Source organism: Numenius arquata, chromosome 9, assembly GCF_964106895.1.
Source record: "Numenius arquata chromosome 9, bNumArq3.hap1.1, whole genome shotgun sequence".
Taxonomy (NCBI): domain Eukaryota; kingdom Metazoa; phylum Chordata; class Aves; order Charadriiformes; family Scolopacidae; genus Numenius; species Numenius arquata.
The window spans coordinates 14,607,492-14,633,142 of record NC_133584.1 but is presented as its reverse complement, the minus strand read 5'-3'; the positions used below and the strand labels follow the sequence as shown (position 1 = coordinate 14,633,142).

At 53.5% G+C, this 25,651-nt stretch overlaps 1 protein-coding gene across 1 annotated transcript in view; it reads left to right on the top strand.

The window, feature by feature from the left end:
- XXYLT1 (xyloside xylosyltransferase 1) overlaps positions 1–5,732 on the top strand; it is a 37,618-nt gene extending 31,886 nt beyond the window's left edge. The window contains exon 4 of the mRNA XM_074153694.1: positions 4,614–5,732. Coding sequence (XP_074009795.1) covers positions 4,614–5,010 — 397 coding nt within the window. The 3' untranslated portion in view covers positions 5,011–5,732. The remainder of the gene's footprint in view (positions 1–4,613) is intronic.
- Positions 5,733–25,651: the final 19,919 nt, after the last annotated feature.

The following is a 25,651-nucleotide window of genomic DNA, read 5'->3' as shown; positions in this document are numbered from 1 at the left end:
CAAGTAATCCGCTGGGGAACGGCGTTGCTCAAAAATTGAGTCATTTGGTACAGATGTGCTTTCTCCCCACTGCAGCCAGGCTGCTGCGGGAGGGCCATGCCGAGTGCCCAGGCACTCACATTTTACCTATTCTAGATACTTGCAGGGGCTGTAATTTTGTCCCTTAGCTTGGACAGTGTGTGTTTTTGGAGGTAAGAACGTGAAAGAAGTAGTCAGCTCTGCTGCTGTGGAGCTGGATAGGTCCTCCCTCCATGGCACTGCTCCCCCCCTTCCCTCCTGCCAGCTTCCAGCATCATTTTTTGGGCACAGGGATGGCTTTCCTGGCACTTCCAGGGAGAAGCAGAGAGAGCAGAGTATGCAGAGGTGGAACGTGAGCCCGTCTCTGTTTAGACCCATGGACCTGAGCACCTCAAGAAGGCTGATTTGTGCAAGGCTGGGTCTTGTCTTGAGCTTCCCTCTAATGCTGCATGGAGAGCATTTTACTTTCCTTTTCTCATGAGCATCCACGAGTCATCTGTGATGGCCCTGGTGCCTGTCATAGAATCATAGAATCATAGAATGGCTAGAGTTGGAAAGGACCTTAAAGATCATCTAGTTCCAACCCCCCTGCCATGGGCAGGGACACCTCTCACTAGAGCAGGTTGCTTAAAGCCCCATCCAGCCTGGCCTTGAACACTTCCAGGGATGGGGCATCCACAACTTCCCTGGGCAACCTGTTCCAGTGCCTCACCACCCTCACTGTAAAGAATTTCTTCCTTATATCTAATCTAAATCTCTTCTCTTCCAATTTAAAACCATTGCCCCTTGTCCTGTCACCACTCTTCCTGACAAAGAGTCCCTCTTCAGCTCTTCTGTAGGCTCCCTTCAGGTATTGATAGGCTGTTATAAGGTCTCCCCGGAGCCTTCTCTTCTCCAGGCTGAACAACCCCAGCTCTCTCAGTCTGTCTTCATAGGAGAGGTGCTCCATCCCTCTGATCATCCTCGTGGCCCTCCGCTGGACCCGTTCCAACAGGTCCATGTCCTTTCTGTGTTGAGGACTCCAAAGCTGGACACAGTACTCCAGGAGGGGTCTCACGAGCGCAGAGTAGAGGGGCAGAATCACCTCGCGAGACCTGCTGGCCACACTTCTCCTGATGCAGCCCAGGACACGGTTGGCTCTCTGGGCTGCCAGTGCACACTGCCTGCTCATGTTGAGCTTCTCATCCATAAGCACTCCCAAGTCCTTCTCCTCGGGGCTGCTCTCCAGCCATTCTCCACCCAACTTGTATTTGTGCCTGGGGTTGCCACGTCCCAGGTGCAGGACCCTGCACTTGGCTTGGTTGAACTTCATGCAATTTGCACGAGCCCACCTCTCCAGCCTGTCAAGGTCCCTCTGGATGGCATCCCTTCCCTCCAGTGTGTCAACTGCGCCACCGAGCTTGGTGTCATCAGCAAACTTGCTGAGGGTGCACTCTATCCCACTGTCCATGTCACCGACAAAGATGTTAAACAGTACTGGTCCCAGTACCGACCCCTGCAGAACACCACTCGTTACTGGCCGCCACCTGGACATTGAGCCATTGATTGTAACCCTTTGGATGCGGCCATCCAGCCAGTTCCCTATCCACCGAGTGGTCCATCCATCGAATCCATGAGTTTCCAATTTTGAGACCAGGATGTCGTGCGGGACAGTGTCAAATGCTTTGCGTAAGTCCAGGTAAATGACGTCAGTCGCTCTGCCCTTGTCTACCAAGTCTGTGGCAGTATTGTAAAAGGCCACCAAATTTGTCAGGCACGATTTGCCCTTGGTGAAGCCATGTTGGCTGTTTCCAATCACTTCTTTATTCTCCATGTGCCTTAGCAAGGATTTCAGGAGGATCTGCTCCATGATCTTGCCAGGCACAGAGGTGAGACTGACCGGCCTGTAGTTTCCCGGGTCTTCTTTGTTTCCTTTTTTGAATATTGGAGTTATGTTCCCTTTTTTCCAGTCAGTGGGAACTTCACCAGACTGCCACGATTTCTCAAATATGATGGAGAGGGGCTTAGCAACTTCGTCCGCCAGTTCTCTCAGGACCCGTGGATGGATTTCATCAGGTCCCATGGACTTATGCACCTTCAGGTTCTTTAAGAGGTCTCGAACCTCGTCTTCTTGTACTGTGGGTGGTTCTTCATTCCCAGAGCCCCTGTTCTTGCCCTCCGTGACTTGGGCAGTGTGGTTAGGGCCCTTGCCAGTGAAGACTGAGGCAAAGAAGTCATTCAGTAGCTCAGCCTTATCCATATCCTGGGTGACCAGGTCTCCCGTTTCCTTCCGGAGGGGACCCACAGCTTCCCTCGTCTTATTTTTATCCCTGATACATCTATAGAAGTTCTTCTTGTTATTTTTCACATCCCTGGCTAGATTTAGTTCTGCCTGGGCTTTCGCTTGCCTGATCAGGTTTCTGGTGACTCGGACAGCTTCTCTGTATTCTTCCCAGTCTACCTTTCCCTGCTTCCACCCTCTATAGGCCTCCTTTTTGGTCCTGAGTTTGTCCAGCAGTTCCTTGTTCATCCACGCCGGCCTACTGGCTATTTTGCCCGATTTCTTCTTTTTTGGGATGCAAGACATATGTCTTGAGGACATCTGTCCTCAAGACATATCTGGTCTTTGCATGGGCAGAGCCCTTTTATCCCTTCCCCGCCCTTTAGATCAAACGAGTGTTGCTGCCCATGGGCTCCAATGAGGCAGCCAGTCCTCTGCTCCCCTTCCCCGGGAGGCGGGGAGATGGCTGCTCAAAAACTGAGCCCTCCCTCCATGGAAAACTGGCATTTTAAAAATCCTTTCTGTTTTGAATCAGGCGAAAGGGAGCAATACGAAGACCCGTAATGAAACGAGAAATATCAGAGGTTTGAATCTAAAGCATCTAAATGGAAAGTTGTAAGGAAGCGACTCTGTGTGATGGTTGTGGCTCTCTGGATCAGGAAATAAAAAAGGTGCTCACGGTTGACATCATTAATACATTCACGTTTTCTGCTGGGATAATTCTGCTGGTGGCTGTTGAATCCTGGCTCTTACGTTGGCCGGTGTCACAGTGCTGTGCTGGGGATCCAGAGGACAGGCCAGAAGGATGGATTTAATAGTCTGATCTCTGTTTAAGCTGTAGGATTCCCTGAGCAAGTGCCTGTTGGAGCCGAACACAGCTTCTTACAAGAAAAATTTCAATTTAAGTGTTTGCAATGGGGGAGTACCCACTGCTACTCTGGAGCTGTCCCAGGGGTTAATGTCCCTGCATCTTCTTATATCTGAATGAGCTCAGCTCCAGCTTCCAAGCATGAGGTGACTTTAAACTTTTGGGTGCTAAATCCATGCCATCTAGCAACAAATTCTTGTTTCCTGGAGGTGCATGGAGACTTTGGTCAGTGTCTGACAGACTCGGACAGGACCCAGCAGCAGGCTTGGCTAATTCTTTCTAGCAGTGTTTCTTCTAGACGTTTTCACAGCAAGGTGCAAAAAAAAAAAAAAACCCTGCTGTAGCTTAACCTTAAGTGTTAGGGCTGGAAGGCGAGCGCAGTGCTGGCACCCCTGGGCTGTCAGAGGGTGGGGTGGAGGCCACGGGTCCCTCCTGCCCTCCTCCGAACCACAGGCTGGGCCGGGGCTTAGCTGCCCAGCTTTGCAGCAGAGGATGCTGCCTGGGGGCAGAAGACTTTCAGTCTGAGTGGAAGCGATTTTTTGGGGCAGATTCAACCGCAGCTGCTTGGGTAATAGCGTGGGATGAATTCAGCTACTGCATGTGGGAGCAGCCAGTGTGTGTATGGTGGGGTGCTCACTGCCCCAGGGCTGAGGAAGGAGCCAAAGACATTTTTGGGCTGCTTGCTTAGGTAGTCTAATTTTTTCCCATTTGAATCACCCACTGGAGTTAGTGTTGTGTGGTGCTAGACTTGCACCGCTCTCTTCTCCTTGGCAGCTGGAAATTAGCTGGTGAAGACTGAGTCTGCCAGAGCTGCTGCAGCTGAGCCTTCCTGGGGCTGCAAGGGCTGAAGGCAGTGCTTGTTTAGCTAATGAGACGTTGTCATTGGATTTCTGTTTTTTACTTTTATTTTGAAGAAATAGCTCTGCCACTCAGGTTTATTTCAAGCCTTCTTTTAGCACAGCCTCAAACTGAGGCCCATCTTTGATCCGGAACTTCCCCATAATCAAATAATAATAATAGTACTGATGCTGCAAGCTCTGCTGCCGAGATCCCATTAACTACAGGACATTTCCCTGGCGTGGGGGCGCTTCTGGTGGTTGGCCCTGGGCACCAGGGATGTGGTTTTGTCTCCCCGCACAGCCGTGTGAGCAGTCACGCAATCATGTGTCCTGTTGGCTCACCAGAGAGATGCTGGCAGAAACAGAAGGGGCTTTTGGAGAGAGCCAGAAGAGTGGTTTGAGGTCTGGACAATATCCTGTGCAGGGGGATGGAGAGAGCCACAGCCCGTGAAGCACCAGGCTGCTCTGGGAGGCTGGGTGCCTCCAGCCAGCAGGAGACAAGTACCACGAGATCCTTTGGGTGGGTGGTAGATCCTGTGCTGTTATCCAGACCTGCCCAGACTTGAGGCGGCTGCTCTTCAGGCTTCACTTCCTGACTCCCCTGTTTCTGTTTTTCCTCTCGTGGCAGGCACACCTTCTGGCAGTATCGCCGCGAGAACCCCCAAACCAAAGTGGGGGACCCACCTCCTGATGGGCTGCCTGGCTTCAACAGTGGCGTCCTGCTCCTGAACCTTGAAGCCATGAGGCAGTCTAAGCTCTACAACCAGCTACTGGAGCCTGCCATGGTGCAGAAGCTGACAGAGAAGTACCACTTCAAGGGCCACCTCGGGGACCAGGATTTCTTCACCATGGTGGGGATGGAGCACCCAGAGCTCTTCCATGTGCTTGACTGCACGTGGAACCGGCAGCTTTGCACATGGTGGAAGGACCATGGGTACAGCGACGTGTTCGACCAGTACTTCCAGTGCGAGGGTGAGGTCAAAATTTACCACGGGAACTGCAACACCCCAATCCCTGAAGACTAGGGCACCCGCCACCCCTGGAGCAGCTCTGGCTGCAGCACGCCCTGCAAAGTGGCTACACCAGCACTCCCTTGGGAAGGGTGGCCAGCCCTGATCCATCGCATCCCAGGGGGATCCCTAGGGATCCCAGGAGTGTTCAGTATCCCACTGCCTGTCGCTTCACCCCTCCAGGAGGAAGCATGGTCCGGTAGTTTGAGCAGAACGTTCACAGTCACCATGCCTGGGGCTCAGCTCCTGGCTCTGCTTGGGGCAAGTCCATGTTGCCTCTCTGTGACACAGCTACCGGGGCATGGGGACAGCCAAGGAGCCATCAGGGTGCTGCTCTGTGGGTACTGTGCAGCTTTGCCTTGTCTAATGATCAGCAGGAGCCCACAGCCGGGCAGCTGGGTTTCGTTTTGGTGTTTCTCGGTGGCCCATTTCTGCACCTCACGCAGAGCATCCGTCTGGTCCCTCTGGAGAGCAGACACCGTTCTCAGGTCATCTTCCTTTTGAAGCATTCCAGAAAGGCGAGAGGGTTTTAAAGACTGAAATGCTGCTTTAAATTGGGTTACTTACAAACAAAAATTGAATGCTAGATGAGCTTTAAAGCCTCCCATTGGTTCTTCTTAGCAATAAAAGCTCTACTGCCCTGTCTTGTCTTAAAAGCGTTCAGTGAGCGTGTACCAATAGGTTCATTTTTCTAGCTTTGCCCTTAACCTTTTGTACGAGAATAAAGCTGCAGATGTAAAACACGCTCGGCTGTTTTTCTGCGGCACAACGGAAGTCCTGTGCGATAGGAGGTTTCGTGTTCATCTTGTTGTGATTAAAAAGTAGTTGGTGTATATCTGTTGGGCGGTTGAATGTGCTGCCCCACGTAGCTTATCGCTGTGATTATCCCACGTCTCTCCCAAGCGGGTGATGCAAATGCCTGGGCCGGCACACAGACTGGATTTTAAAAAAAGATCATGGTCGCCGTAGCCGGGGCGGGTTTGGAAAGAGGCAGGAATTGCCGGTGCCATGAATGGCTTCAGGCACGAGCACTCTGCTCCCTAAGTAAATCCTGTCTCAGTTGGCCCCGCTGGCACGGGCAAGGTCCTGCGTGGTCTCTGGCCGAGGAGGTGCAAAGTGCATTAACCCACTTTCAGCCCTGCTTTTTTTACACCCAGCTGGCGTGTGCCTGTCTCTGTGTGTGTGTGTCTGTGTGTGTCTGTGTGTGTCTGTGTGTGTCTGTGTGTGCCTCTGTGGGACGTGCACGTGCACGAGAGAGGGATGGGGACCTAATTATGGCTTAACCTAATAACAGCCCACGCAGTGTGTGGCAGGAGTTTCCTGGGCTCCTTCCCCTGTGCCCATGAATGAATGTTTGTCGTTACCGAGGGAGGGGCTCTCCTCCCTTTCCCTGATGTCAGGGGGACGCAGGCTGCCATGTGGGCTGCAGCCCTAACCTTGCCCTCTTTGATTTGCTGAACGATCCATTTCCAAATAGCACAAAAGCTCAGCTTTAAGTATTTTCACGTCTCCAGGGAAGGAACATTGAAGAAGTGATTAAAAGTGAGTGGAAGGAGCAGTAGCCTGCTGTGTTAGACTCACATTTGCACCAAGAAACAAGGTGATGAGGCCCTGCTGTGGCCGGGTGAGGAGCCGGGGTGCTGGAGGCTGCGGTGGGGCAGGATTTGGGGCGACTGAGGAGTACAAAGGGTTGGCAGTGAGGAGGGTTTGCAGCGGCTTGGCTGAGTACTGCACCTGGAGAGCATGCACCATCCTGGGGACTCCAGAGGGTGGCTTCGCCTGGTGCCCACTGTCACTTAGGTGTGAGCTGGGTGGGGATGTCCCTGCATTGCGTGGATGGGAGCAGCCTCAGGAGCCACCCACCTCTGGCAGTGCCTGGCTGCTTTCCCGGGCTTGCTGGGCAACACGGAGAGAGGGCAGGGCTTCCTGGTGCAGTGTCACTGTCTTGGGATTGGCATTGGCGCTTCGCAACCACCCTGGCATGTCCCGAGGCCCCTGTGATTGCCCTGAGTGGCTCCTGGGGCTACCCCATTGGCTCAGCCCCTGCCATGCCCAAGGTGCTGCTGCGGGGACTCAGCCCTGCGCTCGCTGGCCAGGGCACACCGGTGGCACCAGTGACACATGGGGCCTCGCGTGCCAGGACAGGACCTTGCCATTGGTTCGGAAATGGCCATGCTGGAAGTACAGGCCAGGCAGCTCATGTCACTGGCCCTGGGGAGCGGCTCGTGATGAGCAAACGCGGCTTTTCCCCAGGGCTGAGCAGCTCTGGGGTGGTTCTGGGTGTTGTGGCTGGTCTGAAAACACCGTGATGGGTTTGGGATGGCATTGCCACAGGGTGACACCGGCCTCGGGAGCCAGGGCTGCGTGGGGGTGGGTGCCACCCTGCTCCACAGCCACCCCCGGAGCAGCAGCCAGGAGATGCTCTCCGCAGGGTTGGGAGAGCCTTTCCCTCTCTTTAGGGTCTGAGGGACTGTGAGGGGGGGGGGTACCCCTTCATGCGGCCACCTTGGCCCCAGGCTGAAACCTTTTGCTTAGGCATTTTGCAAAAAAAAAATGTTTCCATTTTTTTCTGTGCGAAATGGCAGCCCACTGGGAAACTCACTGCATTTTTTCAGCTGGGAAAAACACAGTAAGTGAAACATTTAATTCAGCTCGGGGTGGTTTTCCCCAGGCGCCGCAGACGGCCAGCGGCACAGCTCCCCACGCAGCAGTGCCTGCACCCTCCGACTCGCACGCTCCCCGGGGCCGTGACTAAGCACCGCAGGCAGCACGGACCCGCACGGTGCTATATATAGACCCTACACGCAGCCAGGGACGTGTAATTATCTCCCCTTCATGCCCTGCTGATTGCAGGCACTAATGAGCTCAGCTGCAGAAGCCGCAGCGGCAGCCTGGGGCTGGCCGGCGTGGGGCTGCCAGCTCAGCCTTTCTGAAAGGTGCCGCCACCGGGTCTGCTCTGGGGCAGAAGCGGAGCTCGCTGTGCTTGGCCGGGGTGGCAGCACCCCTGCGGACCCCCCACGGCCAGCTCCTGCGCTCGATCCTCAGCCTGCTGGCGGCTGCCAGGCCATCCCGTGCTCTTCCTTTGGTGACAATTCCTGGAAGAATGGGGAATTTCCATCTCCATCCCTCTAACACCCTCCAGCAGCCCAGCCCAGCCCAGCCTCGGGCAGATGCTGCTCCAGGCGCACAAGGTCAAACCTGAGCATCCGCCCCTGCACTACCAGCACTAGCAACCCCTAGCACAAGCATGGTGAAAGATGCTCAGAAAGCACTAAGCAGCACCAGTTTGCCACTGGGCACCAGGGGTTTGCTGTGGTGACCCTACGGCAGTGGCCCTGGGGGTGACGGGCTTCTCCTGATCTCCGGGGGCTGGTGTCATGTCGTTGGGCTGGTGCTGGTCCCTTGCCTAGACAAGGATCTGCAGATTCTGGAGCCTGGTTGCAGGTTGGTTGGGGCCCCTCTGGAGAATGGGTGGGTTGAAAGGTAGCCCTGGGCAAGTGGCACATGGGGACACGCTGCTGTGACACACAGTGATGGGGAGGACACACCTGTGGGGACCAGGGGACCAGCCCTGCCAGCGTGGGCTGGCTGTGATGGACGGGGCCATGCCCCACAGGCCGTGGGCATTGCATCCCACGGGAGAACTGCAGTGGTCCCATCCAGGGCCCGTGAAACGGGATGGTGGGTTTCATACCAAGGTTCCTCAGCCCAGAGCTCCTCCGTCACGCCTGTGGGCTTCCTGCTCCTTGTCTTCTCACCCATGTGCTCACAGCAAAGTGCTGCCCGTGCCGTGCCCTCCACTTTTCCCAGATGGAGAAGGAGACGGGAGAGCAGAGGGGTCTCCTTGAACTCTTTGTAGAACATCAGGCTGTGGAAAGTAGTTCCGTAGCTTGAGCTGAAGGAGAAAATTCAATTTCTTTTCTTGCACCGTTCAGCATTCGTGAGAAATTGCACATAAAAGCGAACAGTATTCCCTATTTTCTGGCCAGCTTTGCTTTCAGCCCCGCGCTTGAGCGGCATGGGATTTTTTTGCTCTCCTCTCCTGCGTTTCGTAACACCGTCAGTGTTTATTCTCTTACTCATTTGTACTTCTTTCCCATTTGAAGCGATCAATTGTTGGTACAAACTCACCTAGGGAGCAATTACTGTAAGCCTAACCCAAACAGGCGCTGGGGGTGCTCCATTAAGCAATATAACCACCCTCCCCTCTCCGCTGCTCCCGGAGGATACAGTATTTACTTTTCAGCCCTCTGCTATTCGTACTGAGCGCACTCCGGTCAGCGTGCCAAGAATAACACAAACCATAACGACGGGCTGAAGCGCTAAGATGGAGTTCCTGACTTTGCAAAACCAAAAAAAAAAAAAAAAAAAAAAAGAAAAGCAACAAAAGAAAGCCAACCTATTATTTTGCCTCCCCTAAGAAATGCGGGTGCTCAAACCACCCCTCTGCCTTCAGCAGAGCCACGGGCAGCATGAAATCTGCCCCGAGGGAATGCAGAAAGAGGCAAAAAAAGAGCAGTAAGCCTGGAACACAGGTTGGCGACTGCCGGTTTTTCCTTTTAATGCAGATTTTTATTAGGTTGCTGCATTGTTTTGCGAGCTTTTCCTCAATCGCTTTGCAGAGCCGTGGGGGGACACGTTCCCTAATGCCTCACGTGTGAATATTTCAGCCAGGTTTTCAGTAGCTCCATCTCTGACTGTCATGAGCCTCCGTGGCTTAATTACTAATTGCTAAGAAATTGCTGCCCGGTCCTGTTAGTCTTTTCAGTGCCGTCAGTCTGTCCAGTTCTCCTCTGGAAATTATTTGTTCGCTAACCAGCTGCTAACGGGGGGAGCCCTTGGAGCAAATTACCTTGCTGAGGTATTTCACGGGAATTAGTTATATTGTACCTAAAGTCTCAACATTAATTTAGGCAATTTGGCTGTCGGAATAAAAAGCTGAAACAAAGCAGAGCCTGGAGCTGCCAGAATTGGCTCTGGGTTGGCCCTGGCAGGAGGCTTTGGCATTGCCCACCTGGGGAAGGGGATGCTCAGATTTGGGGGGCATTCCTGAGAGTCAGATGTGTTTTTCCTGGGGCAGGTGTTGCTCTCATTGCTGTTGTGGCAGGTGGGAAACCATGCCCTGGGGCTCCAGCCACCCTCCGAATGGACAGGCACCTTTGAGCTGTTTCTCCTGGCTTGCTCCGGATGGATTTGTCACCCTGCAGCCCTGGCAGGGCACTTGTCCCCAGTGCCAGCCTTCGCCAGCGCAGCCCCAGCGCCAGCTTCTCCTCCTGCTCACACTCGGCCATGGTTTAGCAGCAATTTGAGACCCTGCTGGTGACAGTCCTGAAGCCGTGCAAGCCACGGGCTGCACGCAGAGCTATGTTCACAGAAGGCACTGCATGAAGTAGCTCCAATTATCTCCTACAGACCGCTTGCTCTCAGTGCATTTTGCAGCTGTTGAAAGGTTTGGGGCCTCCTTGGAGCTGGTGAGGGTAAATAGACCCTTTTTAGTAGTAGGGACAGTCTCAGTTTAGGGAACACAACACTTGCAGGTGCCCTGTAGCACATGGGGCTTTAGGCAGTGTGTCAGAAAGAAAAGGTGTATTTTTTTTTCTGCATGCTTTTTACATTCAAACTCATCTCTTTTCTATGCTGGAGGACGTTTCTGGCTGCCTGGGGAACACAGCAAAGTCGTACCCTTCCAGCAATATCTGCCGTGGTCAAGAGAGAGGGAAGTTTTATATGGAGCTTAAAAACACCAGCAGCAGCAGGGAAATAACGAGGAGGGATGTGAGACTGAGCCCCTCAGCCATGGAACGGGGGCACAGAGAGCTGCCCAGGTAAAGGATGCTCAGCTGAACCGACAGCCCCTACGGTCCTGCGGCAAAACCAGACAAAAGCCATTATCTGGAAAATGGGGGATAATGGTGACACGGCAGAACCTGCTACCAATGCTGAGCTGTTCAGGAGACGGAAATTCAGAGCTGATGTGAAAAGCTGCAGAAAATGTGGGTGATATGGAGCAGATACGGGCTACCTGGCCAAAGCTGCTGGCCCGTGCTCTGGCTGGCTGTGTGTATCCCTGTGGGCTGTGCTTACACACCCCCAGCTCCAGCCCTGAAAACGCCCTTGGTCTCCTCTCCATCAGCCCACCAGAGCTGCACAGAGGCTGTTTTCTGCACAGAGCGATGTGTATCGGCCGTGGGTGCCTCCTGGTGTCACACCAACCATGATCCCTGCTGCACTGTCATCAACTGAATGTGTGGCAAGAAAACCTTCTTTCATGGGGGAAAGTCGTGGGCTTTCAGCAGCGTCCCAGACAAGAAATGACCAGGGTGACTTGTGATACACTGCTATTCCCCTGGCAGGGACCACGCTGGGTGCTGCAAGAGCCGGGGTCAGGTCAAAGAGTGGCAGCCAGCTTCTCCAGGGATTAAAGCAGCCTTCAGGTTATGGACAAGGATGGTGCAATTGAGGTGAAACATCAACATTTGCACTCTCTCCCAAGAACAAATGAAATTTTGCGATTATGTAGGATCTCTCCTCAGCGGTTTGGGAAACTCTTAGTGCTATAGAAAAGGCAGAGGTGTCCAGCAGCAATTTTTGTCCAGTAATTGGAAAAGATGTCCTGGCACTGTAAACCACTGCACACAGCAGAAGCGAAACAACAGTGCCTGGAGTCCAGCAGGGTTGGGGTGTATTCCAGTTAAATAATGGGAATAACCCATAACGCCTATGCAGAAGGCAAGGAGGATGCTAGTGCCGTGCCTGGGTTCAAAGGAGGAGGCTGGCAACTCCCAACTAGCACCTTGGCTTCCAGATTGGGCAAAAGGATGGGCAAACTGGTGTAAAATTCATTGGGTTGTAAATTTTTCAGGTCAAAAAGGTTTGACCTGGAGCAAGAGAGCTGCGAACAGGGCTTTGGACACCACATTTTTAAAAGATGCAGTAACTGAACTAGAAGAAAATAGCATGCAGAAAATAGCATGTGGGAAATAGCATGCAGAAACTGGAGGCCAGCACACTGTGCCCATGCTGACACACCAGTGTTTCACATTTTCAAAGCAGCAGACATTGCAAAAGTAGGAAATACAAGAAGTCAGCGCTATTAAACCAAATGTAACGAAATAACCTAGCATGAATCATTGACTTGTAAACCTCAAAAATTTTTCAGCAGATGCCACTAAATGTCTTTTGCCAGTCATTGCTTCAGTGAAGCTTTTCCAGCAAAGAACAAGGATATAAAATGCACCGAGTGTTTCATCTTCTCCTTCCCTCAAGAGCCGTGTATAATAGGATGCATTATCGAATAATAATAGGGGAAGCATTTAAATAATGCTGGGCTGAGCAGGGAGTGCCAAGGCAGTCATACACTTGTCATAAAAATGGAGTACCAGGTTCTTAATGAATTAATGTGTCAGCTGAATTCGGGCAGGAGCATCGGGCAGGCTGAGTGGGCGCCGGCAGCACCACGTTCAGAGCCTGAAAATGACTCTGAGGGCTCCAGTGCAGAAATTACTGGTGTTTGCAATTCTGCAGCTCCTCCTGCCCGTGGGTTTCTGCAGCCTGGACTCAGCCAAGCCTCCCTGTGAAGGCACCATATTGTCCTGATTTTAGAGGGGAAAAAGAAGCAGAGGCTGAGAAACCACTCTCTGACGAGCAGGGAGAGAATTTCTAGATTTTCAGCTGCCAATGCCAAATGTCCTGGACTAGAGGGGACAGGACACTGACCTGGGAACCGGCTGTCCTGGGGTGATGTGGCTCCTTTTCCCTGTTTCGTTTTCATATCCCTCACGGGGCAGTGATGCCCACCCTGCTCTGGTGGGATGTGCAGGTTCAGCAGGTACCCAGAGCATCGCATGCCCAGTGGAAAGGAAGCGGCGCAGGGTGCTGGGGACATGCCTGTAAAAGCACCAGGGCTGTGGAAGGGATGAGTGTGGGCACCCAGAATGACATGGGAGGGTGGCAGGGCATGCTTCTGGGGAGACCTCCTGCTATCGGAAGTCATCCTGGGGAAGCAGAGGTGCTAGACAGCAAAGTCCCCCTGTCCCCAAAGTCACATCTGGGACAGGACATGGAGTTTGAAGTGCCATCGCGCTCAGCAGAGCAGGAATGCTGTGGGCAGACATGAATTATATATAATGGTCTTGGCTACATTTATCCTTCTGGAAATAACTTTGCTTTTTGTGGATCAGTTGTCTGAAAACCACAATTGATAGTCTCTGAGCCCTTTATAGTTGCTTGTAGAATAGCGACCTTCTGGTAAGGCAAGAGCAGGCGTGGACCTGGTCAGAGCTAAATCAGTGCTGAGGCCAGCAGCTGGGATGGGGCTGAAGGAGGGGACATTTGTGGCTGTCCCACACCTGCCCAGGGAAGGTGTTTGTTGGGTATAGCCCACTCTGCAGACACCCTCAGCGGCTGTAAGCTGCAGGGCAGGCACTGGGACATTAGTGATGTCCTGGGGGTCCTGGCACCACTGCGGGGACTGCCCAGCTACATGCTGCCCATCCCCTGTGCGGGCACTGGACTCTCAGAGTTCCTCCTACAGACCATCCAGGTTCAGACTGCTGTCAAATTTCAGCGCAGTAAAATGCATGCTAGTTCCTCCAAATTCCAGGTGTGGGGAGCATGGGGGATCCCGTTAATTTTGCTTGCAGAAGCTGAAGACCTGGGTGCTCCGTGGTGCCATTCCAGAAGGTGCCCTGGCAGGGCGGTGTGCCCTGCTGCTCTCTGGTTTTAGTGAAGAGCTGAGATCATTTGCTTTCTTCTAATTTCCCCTTCAGAGAACAGATGTCACAGTTTTTCGCATACAGAAGATCAAACTGTGTTATTTTTAACCAGGCCTCGTAAAAAAAAAAAAAAAAAAAAAAGAAGAGTACGAAGCATTGTGGAAGAGTCAGTCGTGTAAAGCCAACGGAGAGTTAAGAGACTTGGCTTGGCAGGGGAGGGGGCAGGCGCCTGCCCCAGGAGAGGGGAGGCTTCGCTCTGGGACACCTGCCTGGGACGGTACAAACAGATAAATTATGCTGAAGATGATAAATCGGTGAATTCTGAGGTTTGTAGTGCAGGAGTAACTCATTGCCGAGGTTGCATACGCAGGGCTTCAGCAGCAGTGGGGCGGGCACAGTCGGGAGATGCTGCCCCTCACCCGCATGAGCTGCTCTGAATGGGGCGCAGGGACCTGCACCAGGCTCCTTTTCTTTAGAGCCGTGTTCAACTGGAATGGGTGTCCTGGGCTAAGAATGGCACCAAAAGCTGCTTTGCTTCCCCTGCCCGGTCTCTGCGGCACAGCATTGGCATTGGCATTGGCATTGGCAGCTTCTCTGCCCGGTTCCCACCATCCCAACCCCGAATGGTGTGGCTCAGCAGCCCTCGCTCCACGCACGAGGAAATGTCTCTGAGCTGGGAAACATCTCGAGATTGTTGCAGATGGCAAAGTATAAAGATAACTGGCTTGTCAGGGCACGCCTCTGCACTTCCACGTACTCAGAGCCGAAAAAATGAAATCTCCCCTCTAATCCTGAAATTCTTTTGATGATGAGAAAAGGCAATTGAAAAGTTTTGTTGCACAACCTTCAAGATCAAATGATAATTTATTTAGAAAGCACTTTGTGGTATTACATGGCATACAGGCTCAGCAATTAGCTGGAAGCAAATATTCCTCCTCATTTTCCGTGAGTGTGTCATTAGGATAGAGTCTCACCAGTCTAACGTTGCCATTATCAGCTGCAAATATTGTTGAAGTTCAAACCATTTGCTTGTACTTTACTTTTTATATTTTCAAATATTGTTAATTCGGTTTCATTGCTGCCTTGGAAATAATCAGACGATGGTTTCTGATCCTTTCAAACTGCCATTAACAAACAACTGTTGGAAATATTCTGGTATTTCTACAGCTGGAAGTATCAATGTCAATCAGACAAAATGCCCTTTTCAAGCAAATCTTTAAGAGTTTATTTTCCAGATGAAAGAAGAACTAAGGCATTGTACCCAGTGCACGTAACTTCTGTCTGCTGCTTATCTCTGGTGTCTCCTACAACCTTCACAGCAGCTCAGAGCCACCAGCGGCTGTGCCCAACACTACTACAAAACCTGGTTTGCTATTGCCTTCCAGCCCTTTGATAAACCTCTGCCGCAAAAAGGGGGGTTTTGAGGGACAGACACATGCTTTTTCTGGAGTTATGGATAATTATAAACGTTTGCCTTGCTGTTTCCCAGCCTGGATTGTGAAGAGCAGAAACCTAGGGTAACCTCACTGGGGAAGCCCAACTCTGAAGGCCGTGGGGCTGCTTCCCTTCCCTCTGCAGCATCCTGCCGTGGGACAGAGAGGTGGGTCACAGCTGTCCCTTCCCCCTTGCGAATGGGGGGTCAGTGTTTTGCTGTTTTAGGGGAATACTTGATCTCAGCACTTTCGGCTCGTTTCCAGCCCTCTGGCGCCAGTGCCAAGCCTGCGGGACCTCTTCTGAGCACCGCTGTTAGAAAAGGGAGCAGGTAGGCTCCTGGTGTCCAGCAGCATCTGCTGGGAAGGTCCACGATGCCCTCCTGGCCCATGGGGCAGCTCTTGCTGGAGAGCATTGTAAACCCAGGCTGAGAGCATGCCGGGGAGGTCCCACACCTGGGGACCCTTCTCCTGGAGCTGGTTTCCTCAGGCCTCTGTGGAGGAGGATGGAGGCATCACCTCTCACCACCCCCACGTCCTCCCCTTGCTTCAGCCTCCCCTCTGGGAACAGCACATCCTTCCCCACAGACTGTACTGGACCAGCAAAACTCCTTGCCCAGTTGATCTGGAAACTGTAATTTTCTAGCAAAATGAAATTTGTATGCGTGGGGGAGCGTTGCACGATTTGGGTTTGATGGGGAAGAAATGCTTTCAGATGGGGCAAAGATCTTTGGTCACAGGCATTTGATAGGAATAAATATTGCGGAGAGCTGTATGAACAGTGATAAACGTTTCTCACGGAAAGGGCAGTTAATCCCAGAGGCCTCAGCTATTTTTCCTCTTTCAGAATGATGCTCGGAGAAAGTACCTGCCGAGAGTATTGTCTTTAAAGCCTTGAGAGCTTGAGAGGAAACTGAAGACCTGCTGCCAGTCGTATTAAGTCCAATAAACCATTTCAGCCCCAAAGAAACACTTCTCACGTGTGTTGCATGGGAGGCTTTGCATCAAGAGTCTTTGTCTATAAATCAAAAAGCAAAATAAATCAAGATGTGATGCTTTATTCTGCCTGTTCAGGTGAAAGCCCCAAACATTGGCCGTTCCTTGCTCCCAAGCCACACAGTAGCTGGGGCTCAGTCTCCACAGTATATTCTGCATCAGGAGAACATCAGCAGGGCTTTCTGCATGGATTTATGTTCACACCTTGCAAACCTACGCCTGCAGAGGGAAAAATGATAGCATGAAAGACAATATCTGCTGGCAGCTTTTGCACCCGCTGGGAGGAGGCATGAATTATCTCCAGTCGTTATCGGTCATGCTTATAATGCAAGAGACTTCTTTCAAGATGTGGTGGGACACAGGCTTTTTACACATTAAATGTTAAAAGGTAGTGTCAGCTTTCACAGTAATTTAAGGCTGGCGCTTCTTCCTGCCTTATTCTTGCTTCCAAAGTGCACCAAAGGGCATCTTTCATCTTTTGAGGAGGCTTATCGTTATTAGACATCATCAGCAAAAAAGGCTTTACGCAGTCTCACCGTCTCTCATAGTCTGGTTTCCTTCAACGCCTGGCCCAGAATGCGGGGTGTCCCTTTCGTCTGCGCTACGGGACCTTTGGCCAAGGGGAACGAGTGCCCGAGGGAGGGCGAGCGCACGTGGGTGTGGGCTTGTGCATGGCTGTGGGGGTATGTGGGATTCTCCACCTCATCCTCTCCAGGCAGTGTCCCGCCGGAGGGTGGGACGGTGCTTCTCCTGGCACACGGACACGCGTGGCGGCGCTGCCGAACAGGAGGGTGCGTGTTTGCACGTGTGTGCAGGCGTTTAGCTGGGGAAAGCTGAGGCAGGAGCCCCAGGGCAGATGGTTTTGGGGAAAAGAATTTTTAAAAAATTAAAACTGAGGAGAGAGGTGCCAGTCGCTGTTAAACACAGGAGGAAGCTCACTCTGCGGCTGTGGCCCTGCTGTCCCAACGCACCTTGGAGGAACGTTTTGGACATTGTGATACTGTCTTTGTTTTCTTTCTACATGTGAGATCAGATGTGAGGTGAGATGCAGATGGCAATTTTGGAGGGTTTGGCTGTGTTTTTTCAAAGTCAGTGTCAATCCATGGAGTTTAAGTGGGAACATCCCTCCAGCAGCAGGGTTTCTCCAGCCCTGGCACTGGTGGGACCCCTTCTCCCTTTCTGTCCCATTTAACCGAGCCAGTTCCGCATGGAGGCTGCCCTGCCCTCCCTCTTTCCAGAGAATGGCCACCCTGACCTCTCTGCCGGGCTCTTCCTGGCAATTAGCAACCAGCCAAGCTAATTAACACCTCCTGGCAGAGCATCGCCGCAGCCAGGAAAACGGACTGTGCACTTGATCCGGTGCTGGGAAACACCGGATCCAGCCAAGTGGGCGCTTTGTGGGGCAGGCTTTGTGCCTGCTGGAGGGCGATGTCCCAAGTCCTTCAAGAGCCATGGCCAGGGGGAGGAAAGTCCTTGTGGTTCACAGCGCAGGTGCTTTTGGCAGGTTATGCTCTGGGGTGCAGGGACCAGGATTGCTGTGTGGCTTCTGAGAAGTGATAAGCAGCCATGTACGGGTCTTACATAATGTCACAGCCTGATTTCCAGCATTGCTGAACTCCTCCGTTGGGAAGAGGAGCCACCGAAACTGGGCTGTGGGCCAGTCTGCGCCCTGCTGCTCGTGGAGCACAACATCGTCCGCCCTCCAAGTTACAACATATGCGTGGTGCCCTCCTGTCCCCCTGGGATCTCCCACATCTTCACGCCTATCAGCGCTGCTCTCAGTTTGTGCTGGAGCAGGCACGAGCAGATCCAGGCCAGGTCCCTCTGCCCCTGCTTCGCCATCCCACTAGCTTCGTGGTGTGGGCAAAGAGCTGCAAGCAGTCACTGTGGGCAGGGCAGAAACATCACTTCCAGCTGCTGTGTCCCCCACTGATGGTGTGGGTGAAAGGAGAAGCACCTGCAGCATCAAAGGGGGTCATGCCAAGGCTGTTGGTGATGCTGAAGACCATGAGGCTTGCAGAGAAGCAAGGAACCAAGGTCTTTCCTTGCCCCTGTGCCCAGACAGAGGCACTGGGATGGGTCTGCATGTCCCATCCCCAACTGTAACATAGTCCAGGGGCTGCTGGCCAGGACCCAGGTCCCTGACCCCGACTGAGCTGGGAACTCCCAAAATGGGGGTTTCCCTGTCCTTCTTCCTTACGCTAGTGACTCCAGGAAAAAGCATGGCATCAGACACATGGGTGGGACATTGCAAGTGGCTGCCCCTGTCCTGTTGCTCGTAGCCATGGACTATGCCACCATTGTCCCCACTGCCCATGGGCTGTCACACCACCATCCCCACCTCCTGGCACCAGCAGTGTCCCTGCAGAGGCTGGAACAACGAGGTGCTTCCCGTGAGCACCAGCCCCAGGGAGGGAGCAGGGGGAGGAGACCCCCTGGGTACATCCCCACTGCGCTGGGGCAGGGGACGGGGCAAGGTCAGCCAGCCATCCTCCCCAGGGAGCACAGGGAGAGCCCCATGGGACCACGGGCATCTCCTGTGGGATCTGGAAGGAGGCAGGAAGGGGCTGCCAAGCATTAAGCCCACCTGGTTCCCCCCTCTTCTGCCTCATGACAGAAAAATAGCCTCTGCCTTCCTGTTGTCATCGCAGCCTGCCGGGGGGATGGCGTGTTTCGCCATGTTCTGATGGTTTGTTATTCTGAGGGGCCGGATCTGGCCACGTGCCGCAGGCCTGGTGTTCAGAGCCACAGGCTGCCCCGTGTCCTTTGTGAAACATGACTTATGTTCCTGAGGTGGCAAACAAATGTTCTCGTGTCCCCATGGCTGGTGCAGGGTTTCACCCGTGATGCTGTGCCAGAGGACCAGGACTGCGGCCCTTCGACCGGCCGCCCCTTGGCCCCATGGAGGTCTGTCAGCCGGGAGCACCCAGCCGCTGGCCGGGCAGCGAGGCAGGGGATGCTACAGCCTCACTGTGCCCACGGAGCTCGCCTGGGGACCGGCCACCGCTGGGAGCCCAGCCGGTGGCAGAGGGCTGTTGAGGAGGGATGTGCCAAGGCTGGAGCAGAGGGAAACGACCAGGAAGGGCAGCTGCCTGCTGGAAGGGATTAACTGCGGCTCTGAATACGGAGCAGGGATTACGGGCAGCCCAGCCTGCCGAGCGGTGCTGACGTGGAGGATTGAGGGGAAAAAAGGAGTGTGAATTAAATGATTGCTGGGGAATTAATTTCTGGGCACCACCTCTTCTGCCAAGTGCGCTGGGCTGAGGGACTCTCGCTCCGTTCCCACAGGCTGGGTGCAGGGGCCAGCACAGCCCTGCTCAGCAGTGGCCTCCGTGCACGATGATGGTGGCACAGAGCTGCCCTGCCCACGGCCACCTCCTTCGGTATCACACCCAGGTACTTCAGAGCAATTTAGAAGGAGCTGCCACATCACCAGAGAGAGAAACAACCCAACATGATGTTCCACCATGCTCCTTAGGGCAAGCTCTGAGTAATTACTCCAATTACATGCCAGATCACAAAGAAGCCGGTGGCCTCCACAAGGGGACAGATTGCAGGATCCATCTTTAATCATGGCTCAGGTGTTGCGCTCTGCTGCCTCCAATTTGGAGTACATGTTCATTTCCCCTTGTGAGTCTCTAATCATGCTGCTTATCATCACCTTCTTATCCACTCCTCTCTTTCTAGCATGCATGTCAAAGAAGACCGTACATTAATCAGCCAAGTTTTCTTTATTGCTTCTTGTCAGCAGCAAGCTGTCTTCTAAAAAGGAACATCCAGGTGCCTTCACCTGGATTTTCCTAGGAGAAGCATCCATCAAAACCTGGCAAGTGGCAAGCCCACGGGGACCATGATTTGTTGCTCCAGGTAAACGATGAAGGATGGGGCTCAGCCAGGCAGCGAGAGGCCAGCTGTAAATCCAGACCCCTCCCTGAGGCTGTGTTTATGCCAATATTTATGAATGCCCATCGATAGCTTCTCCATCTGCTCCCAGCCCTGTTGCCCCTCTCCGAGGTGGGCTGGCAGGGAGGTGAGCCCCACGGCAGGGGGCCGGTCCGTAAGCACGGATTTTATCCATAGTGGAGCTGCAGGCCTGTGTCACGCTCCTTGCCCGCCCGAAATGTGTTCATCCCAGTTCATCCTAAACTCAGACCGATGACAGCAGTCATGCTGGGGGCCACCATGGTGCAAGGATGGGGGACCATGTCACCCAAGAGCTCGTCACTGTACATGTCTGGTTGGGCACCGTGACCTTCCCAGGATGACCAGGTGTTGGCAGCTGTGCCCACTTTGGCCGTGGTCCTGTGTCCAGCCATGTGTCCTCCGTCACCTGGCATGTGGAAGCGATGCGTCCCCATCTGTAAGGAAGCAGCTGTGTCCCCAGCAGGAAAACGATGGGCCATACTTCCCGTGCAAGCTGCGGTGCCTCAGCATGGCCAAGTGGGACATCGACTGAGGGCTGGGGCTGCTCAGGATCCACAGGCTCCCCAGGGGTGGAAACAGACCCGCTCCTGATTTCTCCATAACACTTTTCTAGTGACGACCTGTCTCATGCACAGGGACCTCGTGCGGCTTTGGAGACAAGCCTGCAGGACAGCCCAGTCAGGGGCATGCAGGCTGAGCCTGCCCGACCCTCAGGATGGGGAGCTCACCACTGGCTTTGGTAGAGGATTTCAGGGGCCAACTACCCTCACCCAATAAAATCCATGCCTTATTGCCAACTGCTGCCTTCTGTCATCCTTGTCTGCCAAACAGAGGCACTGCCAAAGATTTAATCACATCAGAAAGAGCTTTAATAAGATGGGATCAAGTTAGCCCTTTAACCTCTTTTTTCTGGCCCAAGCGGATGGTGTCCCAGGAATTTCTCTCCACGAAAAGTCTCTCTTCCCATCCCTCCATCGCTCTCTGGCTTCCTCTTTGGGATTTATCCAGCTTCCCTCCCTCCTCCTGAAACGCTGACCCCGTGCTCGGCACGGCTCTGTGGGGGGCTGCAACCCCCTCCCGTGTGGCTGCATTCAGTCCCTTCCACAGGGAGACATCTTTCTGGGGGGCAGGAGAGTCCCCAGCCTCCCTGGATGCTTTGTCAGCGATACAGCCCGCTCCCGGGGCTTTGTCTGTGCCAGGATCATCCCACCAGAGCCTTGTCATCTTCTGCCTTTGCTGAGAAACTGAGAAGTTGCTAAATAATGGAGGGACGAGAATTAATCCCCACCGGAGGCCCCTGGAAAGACCCGGCTGAGCGGTGGTGCCGTGTTTGCCGCCAGGCTCTGGGACCTCTGGAGTGTCTGGATTTCCAATGCACTGGCTCCCCGTGCTTGCTCCAAGCAGCTGGAAGTGCCAAACGCCTTACGCAAGATTCTTACATCAGCGCCGTCACAAGTTTGACTGATATGGGCAATTTCAAGAACACAGACGTGCCAAGATCTCTTTTCCATAAAATGGTGCTAATTGACACTAATGATATTTCCCCACTTCAAACCTTTATCGATAGAAGCCGGTCATGGCCGTTTCACCCCTCGGCACAGGACTGATGTCAGCTGGACGGGCCTGGGACATCCTGTTTACTCCACGGAGGTACGGGCAGGGCGCCAGAGCTGGGACCCCGGGGGAAGTCCCAAGGACTCACAGACGCTAATTAGATGGCTCCTTACCCAGCTCCTTTACACTCGCCGATGTGTCAGACCTGCTGATTTAAAAATCTAACCTCAGTAGCTATTGTTTGACATCTTCCTGAAGCCCTCATAGGATGGAGAGTGTTTTATAACTATGATATTTCATTTTATAACGTGCTGTATTGTTTGGCTTTTGCCTCCCAAATGCTTAACTGAAATATTTATCAAATACCTCTCCTTTTCTGGGTTGCTGCCTACATGATTTGTCCCCCTCTGCCTTTTTGGGCTGGGCAGAGATTTCTCCTTGCCTTCACTGCTTCTTTCATCAGTCTTGGGAGCTACTGATGTACACGCAGTTTGTCATAAACTTATGTTTTTTCATTCTGGTCTCTATTTTTGCAGCTGCCTTCACCTCTTGCGAAACTTGTGACATGCAGACCTGCACCTTCTCCCGGTTGCAGCATTGGGGAGCCGGCTGTCCCGTGCTGGGGCAGTTCTTGGCCACTGCCCCATTCGCACGCCCCGTTCCTGGCCGATCATTTCTAGCTTTCATGGTGTGGGGCTTTCCAAACCACCGACTGCTCCGCTGGGCTGTGGCACTATCCTGCTCCCCGTCCCCTCTGTGTGGGCACCGACCTGCGGGTGCCGCTCTCCTTGGGCTCTCCAGCCATCTCCGCCTGGCAGAGCAGAGGAGGAGGCTGGAGGTTGGACAGGTTGCTGCTGGGTGGGTGTGATGGCTGCCTTTCATCCCCAGGAGAGGCAGATAAGCCTTTCATGCTACCCCCACGTGCGCTTAAAAGCACCGGAGCCAACACCTGAAACCTGCCTGCATGCAAAGCGCAGGGAGGGGGCCCCTCTGGGAGCAGGGATGTGGGCACCAGTGAGGTGATGCTCCAAAGAAGCAGTCCCATGGGGGCTTGAGTAGCTCCTCAACACTGTACTGGGCAGGGATGGGGTCCCTGCACACCTCTCCCAGGGGAGCATGGCTGCTGGGTTGCTAGGACTTTGCAAAGACAGCAAGTTTTGGTTCCAGTAACAATATGAAAATGCAAAGAAACCTCCTGTAAACGGTGTGTCATGGCAGCCTGAAGAGCTGAGACCTCAGCACCAAGCTGGGACCTGATCCAGCTCCCTCCTGCCCCAAAAGAGAGCACAGCTGGAGCAAGCTGGAGGTTCCCCAACACGGGCTGTGGTGGAGGATGGGGGTCTCCCACGTTCAGCATCTAGGAAGGGTCCCACCCCCGCTGCAGGGAACCGGCACTGTAACCTGAATGTCTCTAACTCTGGTGTGCCCGATGCACACGTGTGCATGGCCATGGCCGAGGCCGCAGGCTGAGCGGCATCTCCCATCCCCGCGCCGGGCTCCTGCGGCTCCCTCCCACGGTAATTACCCTTCCCCGGGAGCTCCTGAACAGGCGTGTGCACCAGTCATCACGGCAGGCACACTGAGGTACGGTACAGGTAGCAATTAATTTCTTCTCTACAAATTATCAAATTGCAAACGTGCTTTTTAATTGTACGCTCTTTGAAGGAGGCCACTGCGTGGCTGGGACATAGTTCTGCCTGTGGATCACCAAAGAGCCTGTGTGGCAGCTAGTTTTGGTGGCTGGAGAAGGGCATGCTCTCCACTGCCACCCTGCTCCAGCCCCTCTCTCCTACTGTGGGCACCTTCACCCCAGCAAATGCTTTGCTCTGCACCCCAAATACCTCCTTCCACCTCCCCGAGCAGAGCCTCATGCTGAAGCAGAGCCTGGCGCAACCCATGGGCTGCCCATCCACAGAGCAAACACCAAACTATGCAGCTGCCCCCGGGCTGTGCATCCAGCATCATTTGTTGCCCAGCTGGCTCCCCCGTGCCCCAAAAAGGCTCACCACCCGTCCCAGCCCCCGGGCACTTGCCGCAGGGCTCCGGTCCCGTGCGAGAGCTCACGTGCCTGGTTTGCTGTCACTGCACCGGGACTGACTCGGTGGTAGGAAGGGGGAAGGAGATAGGAAGATGCCCAGGGGATGGGCAGCATCCCAGAGCACAGGGTGCTGCTCCCCAGCCACTGCCCCGCACACCCACACCCGAGGAAGCTGCTGTGACAAATGCCTGTAGGTATGAGCAGGACAAAAAGGCTGACAGAGGTATGATGGAAGGCTGATTCAGCCGGCACAGGGGCTTCTTGTGGCTGCCTGTCAGCAGCTGCCCTGGGAGGGCTCTGGCAGCCGTGTCAGGCTGACAGCTCTCCTGGCACCCAACCCCGTCCCACAGCACAACACATCTGTGCCTTGCCTTCACTTACTTTTTTTATTGGCCATCCACTGGCTTCATGCACCCCAGCTGGTCCTGGTCAGGCTATTTAGGCCAAGCAAGAAGGGCTTGCTTTTCTTTGTGCTGAAGACCTGCAGCGATGGTTGGTTCCCTGGCTCCTGGTAAGCTGGTCAGTGTCTGGTCTGTCTTACTGTAGAAAAACTGCTAGCGATTTTGAGGTGGCTTTTGTGGAGGGTCATGTTTTAGCCCTTAAGTGCTCTTTGGTCTCCCCTTGCAATGACGGAGGGGTCAGTTCCCCTTCCCACATGTCTGTGTCCACTAACTGTGCCTGCAATGTCTAGCCCTTCATGCCATTTCCTTTGAAGGCTTATTTTGCTGGTTAGGCAGCTTTCCCCCATCTTTTTGTGCCAGGAGGCTGGTATGGTGTTGGACCAGGTCACTAGAGGAGTGGTTGTGAGGGCTCTCCATTCTTGGAGGTTTCCAAAAATCAAATGTCTTGATCTAGTGTTTGCAACGGTCCTGGAGAGTCTGGGAGCAGAAGGTTGGACCAGAGGCCTCCAAAGGTCCTTTTTAACCTGCATTTTATTTTTCTCTGGGTGCTGTGTCCAGCACAGGACGGTCATTTATCAATGGTCTCACTGTTGCAGGGTGGCCTGGTTGCTTTCATCAGCTGTGGCCCCCAGGTCATGTCCCCAGCCATTGCTTCCCTGTACTGAGTCTATCATCCTTCATAACACCTGCACCCTCAGGTCCCAACCTGACCTTGTGTTCATGGTTTCAAGGTGTATTTGGGGCTGTTCCCTGGGTGATTCAGATCACTGGCACTAGCAGCATGTGCTCCTTGCTGTTTATGGCACCGTCAGCCTGTGTCATCGGCTTGTCTTACCAGGAAAGATTTTTCTAGTCACTTAGTTAATTGGTTAAAAAATTAAATTATGCAACACCAGGAGCTGATCCCCTAGGAGCTGCTCGTAAGAGCCAAATGGCATCTCTAATTCTCTCTTGCACTTCAAGCTTGGTCAGAGCATCTGTTTGCATGCAATGTTTTTGCTCGGATTGTCAGGTGGCATTAAAAACCTCGAGGAAACTGGATCGTGAGGCAGCAGCCCAGCTTGTCAGGCAGGGCTGCTGTCTTCTCCAAAAAAAACCCAAAGGGACAATAGCTCTGTTTTGCAAACCTCTCTCAAGAGTTATACTGGCAGAGAGTATAAGGTGCTTAACCATGTTTGGACACCACCTTGTACCTTGGTGCCTTGGCTATTTGGCTATGGGGGGTGATAATTGGTGGCACTGGGATGTTCCTTGCCCTGTCCTGCTCTGAGCTGAGGGCCCAGGCTCTGCCTGATGCTGGGTTTGCAGTTGTCCTTCCTGCAGCTCCTGGGTACCCTGCTGCATCAGTTCCTCCATTCTACAAGCTTCAACACAGCAAAAACCAGTGGCAATCAATTTAAAACATTAAGGGGAAGAGCAAGTTCCCTCTGGGGACTCTAAGAACTGTTTGCTATCTGCCATTGTTTCCACGTGGTGCCTCACTGAGCACCTCTGTCTTGTGGGGAGGTCTGGGGGCAGGCAGGGGTTATGAGGCTGTGCTGGGGCTCACCGATGCTGTGCACACACAGGGTCACTGCTGTGGCATTGGGATAAATGGCG